The following is a 6,000-nucleotide window of genomic DNA, read 5'->3' as shown; positions in this document are numbered from 1 at the left end:
GCAAGTGTGAAGGTCAGAGCTGAGTCTGATCTGTCTGCAGCAGCAGCAAGTTTGCTTTGGGGAACGAGCTGGCCTGCTTCATCTCTGTGCCTCGTGGGAATGTGGAAACAAATGTACTTTGAAAGTTGATGAACACACTTGATGTGAAGATGACAGAACCTTGACTTGGTTAATTTGGAAGGCATCAAGCCATTGGGTTTGGTAGTCACCACGAATTCATAGCAGTTGTATAGATCAAAACCGAACAATCGACTCTTTCTTCACTAAAATCAGGTGATGTGATTTTGACATCTCTATGTTAAAGAAATACTTATTTCTAAGAAAGATGTCCTGCTTTAGATTAGAATTATCATTTTTTCCATAATTCCAAAGTAGAAAAATGATAAATTACCATCTTTCTGCCATTGCCAAAATGGTAAAGTAGAACCTTGGCCAAATAAGAACCGTAACTGACAGTCCACAGACATCTATGTAATTGCTATAAAAGCCAAAACAAAACAAACCTCTGAGGCTAAACAATGAAATATTAAATAGTTTGGGCAAATATAAAACACTCTAAACACTTATTTCTGGAGGCATTTTTTTAAAAAAAGCTTCTTATTGTACTTAGTATCTATTTGTATATCAAATACTTGACACTTTGGCAAATAGTTTATTCAATACTTAGCAAAGTCCTACCCATATATCAGCACTGTGGGCAATGATGCTCAGAAAATGCATTTCATTTCTAGGAAAGAAAGAAAATAGGAGATGAGTTTTGCTCTTCAGAGTACCCACTATTACATATTTCTTCCAGAACTCAGTAGAAGTAGACATCTGTAGACATTTCCCGGGGTCAGGGGACTTGCACAGACTCTGGAGCGATGCTGTGGGACTTCACACCAGACTCCTATCGGTGGCCTCCATACTTGGCCACCCAGTCTGTCCTCCCGTGCACGGAGGAGACTGGCTGTGCGCGGTTCACAATATTTAGATTCTTGGCTGTAGGATTATAAGTAGGTCCTGAAAACTGCCCCTGACCAGTTTTTGTGTTCCAGGGATATTCTGAAAGAAAGCAGAATCAGAAATTAGAATTTTATTCAGATGATTATTAAATTCAAAATAAAGCAGTTCATTTTATGGGGGAAAATCTGAATTTATCTTTTTTAAAAAAAATTATTTTTGGCTGTGTTGGGTCTTCATTGCTGCATGCGGGCTTTCTCTCTAGTTGCGGCGAGCAGGGGCTGCTCTTCGTTGCAGTGCCCGGGCTTCTCACTGCGGTGGCTTCTCTTCTGCGGAGCATGGGCTCTAGGCGTGCGGGCTTCAGTAGTGGCGGCACATGGGCTCAGTAGCTGTGGCTCATGGGCTCTAGAGCACAGGCTCAGTAGTTGTGGCTCATGGGCTCTAGAGCGCAGGCTCAGTAGTTGTGGCGCACGGGCTTAGTTGCTCCGCGGCATGTGGGATCTTCCCAGACCAGGGCTCGAACCCATGTCCCCTGCGTCGGCAGGAGGATTCTTAACCACTGCGCCACCAGGGAAGTCCTAAAATCTGAATTTGTCTTTAAAAGATTAATTCAGTGCTAAGTGTTTTTAAAATTATATATATAAGCCAAAAATTCTATTGTAGTATTATGCTGACACCAGTTAGCGTTTTCAGCAGCTTAAGCGCCATAATTTCTGGTTTATAGTTCTGACACTGCTACTGTTTCTTATTTGGGCTCACTGAAGTGCCCATCATATTTTGATAGGCAATGCCAACTTGGATGACCAAGAACAACTCCTTGGTTTAAGCTCAATGGGCAGTACCCACAGTGTCAGTGACTGTTTAAAATCACACTGTGGTTATATCTAAATAATATCTGAACACAGTATCACTACAGAAAATGTATTCAGAATTGTGAATCCTGTAAAGCTCTGGCTTCATGGAGCCACACAGGTGGGGTCACATAGCAGGTTTCTCTTTAAACATGAAAATGTGGTTTTTGGAGTCAAGAAACTTCATGTTTTATTGGGAAATCGATGGATGATAACAGAATCCCTTTGAAAAGTGAGCCATTCTTAGGATCCCAAACCTTTCATCGCAGGGTTTGTTTTATTCATACATGTATTGGCTGATGAAAATTTTGTGAAAATTTTAATGTGTTAGACATTTGTTACCTGAACAATTTATAAGCTCAGATTGCTTGAACGTGTCAAATGACAAAGCAGTAAATCATTTCAGAGAAAACTTTAATATCCTCAGTCCCTCCTTCACCCCTTCCTCACTTCAAGCTGGGAGCTAGGTGTCAGAGCTATTCTCTCTGATGTTCTGTCTTTCTGTTTGGGATTTAAATATCTTTTCACACTATGTGGTAGCTGTCATTCTTGGATTATACTCTGTAGGCGTCAACTTTGAAATGACTCTCTAACCATTCTGTGCACCTAACACTAGCTATACTATATTTATTGGCATGGTTTTCCCAGTTTTTTCTTCTATTTTTACTGTAGAATTGGAAGTATAGGAGGAACTTATGGGAACACGTGGGTCCTGATGTGTTGCTAATCTCAGCTTAAAGGGGACAAAGCCTTACATGAGGAGCTGCCCTGGTGCCAGTCACCCCAACTGCTTTGTGGTTCAGTTGGGACAAGGAGGCCAAGAGTTCTTCCTTGGTTTGACGGGTCATTTCATCCCACTCTTACTGGGTTTAAAGTTCTCAAAGCCAATAAAAAAGCTCCTTAAGAAAGACAGGGACAGTGTCTAGAAGGGCCAGTTAAGTGCACCATATTTTCTAGGAATAGCCCTTTAGTCATAACCCACTGGAATATAGACCAGCATCAGTCTGATAAATTAGTGGACTCACATCACAATGGTACCATGGGCAGAGGAGAGCACATGGGAGGGGAGGGCAGGAGGGAGGAGACAGTAAGTCCCCGTGACTGAGACAAAGGAGAAGGGAAAACCCATCCTTAAGCTAACAGTGGGTGAGAAGTGAGGCGTCTGGGGAGTAACATCCAGAGAAGCTTTTTTTCCAGATGATGACATAGTCTAAGTAAGTCCTAAATGCATTTGAAGGAAACTGTCCAGGCCAACATTTGTAAAACCTTCTTTGAAAAGGGAATCATTTTGCCAGTAAGGCGGTAGTGTTGACATTTAGGATTCCTTTCTGAGAAATAACAGAGTTTTAGGACTCCAGCACCCTTGGTGAAGAACTTAGTAGCTGACAAAGGAGCCCAGGTCTCATGTGGGGCAAAGAAACGCTTTGTTCAGCAGCTGGCTGTGCCCACACCTCACCACTCCCCAGAACGGAGCTGGCAGCCCTCTAACATTTGCTGTGCATTTATTTTAAAACCTGCATGTGTCCTACCAAGGGCATTTAACTTCTTGTAGGAAATGTTGCTGCAGGAAAGGGTGTTTGCCTCTAGTTAAGAATGTAATCTGTGTCACTGCTATATAACTTATAGCAAGATAGAAAACTTCTGTAAAATGGAGATAATGATGGTACCTTCTGTCTTAGAGAGTTCGGTGAGTTAATGCATGTAAAGCACGTAGAACAGGGCCCCGTGCTTCTAGAGGGCGGCTGTGTCTGAAGGAAGTCACTCCTCTAGCAGGGGACAAGGAGGTGTGAGGGGGTTTGGGTTGATAGATGACATGGGGAGGGAGGAAGAAATTAATGTGATTTTTCTTCTCCAGACTTGAGGATGAGGAAGAAGAGTAGAGAGGGAGGCTGAGAGAAGGGGAAATAGTCGAGTAAATACGGTAATGACCTGGTTGTATTCTCTTGTGGGAAACTGTCACACCAGTGGGAGGGCTGGAAGACACTTCTCTTACAGAACAGTGTTTTCCTAAGGATTTGCATTGACCACTTGAGAATGATTAATATTCTTTTTTTTTTTTTAACCTTTCCTCCTATCACGATCTGTGGGAAAATCTGATAAGCAGAGTAAAATGAAGAGATGAAAAGTTATGAGAAAGCATTTTACTTAAAAAAATGAAAACAGGAATATGCATGCTAAACTGACAGAATAATTAATATATAAAGGCCTCCAATCCCTTATAAAAATATGTTCAGAAATACCCACTTGCACTTTCTAAGAGCAGGTGCTCAAAGTAATTTGAGACGTTATGATTTTCTGCCTTCATATTAAAAATTGCTACCAAGCTGTGGCTAATGACTCATGATAAGGCTGCCCTAAAGTATTTAAGGCTTTATAAAAATTACTGCTCTATATAAAATGTTTATTTATATATTTTGTTTCAGCAGAGAGATAATGAAGCAGTTCTTTTCTCAGATAAGGTAACAGTACTGCTTAAGCAGTTCTGCCATGGTAAGAAATAAAAAATTACGGAAGTCCAGTGCTTTTTACAATTCTAGCTCCAAGAGCATGAACTTTAAAGACTGGTAACTCTAATCAGGAGTTCTATAATATAAGATCCTGGCCGGGACAGACTGGGAGAAGACTTTTGAAGTCAACTTTTAAATTAAACTGTAACTAGATACCTTATCAAACTTGTAATTATCTGCCTCAATGTTTATTTTAGGTGCTTTAAGAAGGGTATCTGTTTTAGACTGAAATAACTTAGAGAACATTCATAGTCTGATCTGGTCAACTCAAGTACAGAATCCTCACATCAGTTTCGAGAGCGTCCCCCTGAATGTGGCCGTCACACGCCACGCCACTGCAGAGCAGGTGACCTAATTAGTCATAGCGTCGGAGGGTGGGGAATAAAACTTCACCACCTAATATATTACAGAGCAAAAGCCAGTCAAAGTTCTGCCGCAGTTTATTTCTAAGCCCTAAGATGGAGCTGCAGAAGGACTACCCGTTAACTGATAGATAACAGAGTCTCAGCATCTGCTGTGCTCTCCGCTCCGTGCCAGGTACCAGGCGGGAAGCTCTGAAAAGTGCATCCTCGCACATCTCGTCGTGTAGCATAGCACACTCTTCGGAATTAGACAATTTCTATCCCAGCTCCACTGTTTACAGGCTGTGTGACCCTAGGTAAATTACTCAATGTCAGTTTCCTCATCTGTAAAAGATCTACCTTATCAGGTCATTGGGAGGATTCGGTGGCACAATCTGTGTGTCTGACCGAGGAAAACCACTGAATCAGAGGTAGCTCCTCTTATTAGACTCGCAAACCACATCTTTGGGAGAAAAATGGGACATTTTGCCAAAAACAGAACTTTAGTTAATAGCTGAGACTAATTTGAAAGTCCTCACTCAGGAAAGATGACTATAAACTTTAAAAAGCTCCTTTCTGATCAGAATTCTCAAAAACTGTATCTGAACTTGTTCTTACCTGAAGCTGTCGCACCGAGTGGTGCTAAGTGTATCCTCTGGCCAGCTGACCCCACTTCTTTTTTGAGAAAGGAAGGAATATATCCTGACTGATTGTAAGTAGCATAACTTCCAAGATTTCCTAGTGACGTATCATAAAGTTTCAGAGTCAGAAGGTTAATATTTTAAAGCACCGGAGAGTAACTTTGATTACAACCGCTACTAATTCTAAATTCTGTTTTGGGGGGCATCATCTGTATTTCATGCGCGGCACTACGGTTTTACAGATGTTCCCATTCAGTCCATATAACAACCCTCTTAGATGCATGTTACTATCCACACCTGACTTGGCTAACTTCTCGCAGTTAGTAAGTGACCAAATTAGAATGTGAACCCAAGGTATCCCCCTGAATGTACCCAGGTTTTTATGGCTCCACTTCTTAACCCGAAAGTATATTTCCTGCCAGGAAGCCCCCATCCCTGCGGTGCTCTCTGAGCACTTCTTCATCTTGTAAAATCACCCTGATAAGTGCACCTATCCTCATAGGGGTTGTTGTAGGGATTGAATGAGATGAATGCAAAGCACTTAGCGTAGGCTCTGCTGTCCAACACGTGTCAGCTGTCACCATCCTCATCACTATTAGTGAATGATCAATCTGGGGGAAAATGTAAAGGCAGGAGACCAGTCAGGAGGGCACTGCTGTAGCTGAAGTGAGAGAGGAAGTAAGAGAGTCTGAACTTAGATGGTCATGGAGGGATGGAG

The 6,000-nt window shown here is 41.9% G+C and overlaps 1 protein-coding gene across 3 annotated transcripts in view; it reads right to left on the bottom strand.

Moving 5' to 3' along the window:
* Positions 1-632: 632 nt before the first annotated feature.
* The window catches only part of MAK (male germ cell associated kinase), a 48,113-nt gene continuing 42,745 nt past the window's right edge, over positions 633-6,000 (bottom strand). The window contains exons 13-14 of one of the 3 annotated variants that reach the window (XM_065884823.1): positions 5,260-5,379; positions 633-1,044 (exon numbers count right to left, since the gene is read on the bottom strand). In XM_065884823.1, the coding sequence (XP_065740895.1) occupies positions 890-1,044; positions 5,260-5,379 (275 nt within the window). In that variant the 3' untranslated portion in view covers positions 633-889. The remainder of the gene's footprint in view (positions 1,045-5,259; positions 5,380-6,000) is intronic. The other 2 variants (XM_065884822.1, XM_065884824.1) reach the window with 2 other exon arrangements.

Source organism: Phocoena phocoena, chromosome 10, assembly GCF_963924675.1.
Source record: "Phocoena phocoena chromosome 10, mPhoPho1.1, whole genome shotgun sequence".
In the NCBI taxonomy this organism is placed as follows: Eukaryota; Metazoa; Chordata; class Mammalia; order Artiodactyla; family Phocoenidae; genus Phocoena; species Phocoena phocoena.
This window is presented reverse-complemented; position numbering and strand designations above follow the sequence as displayed.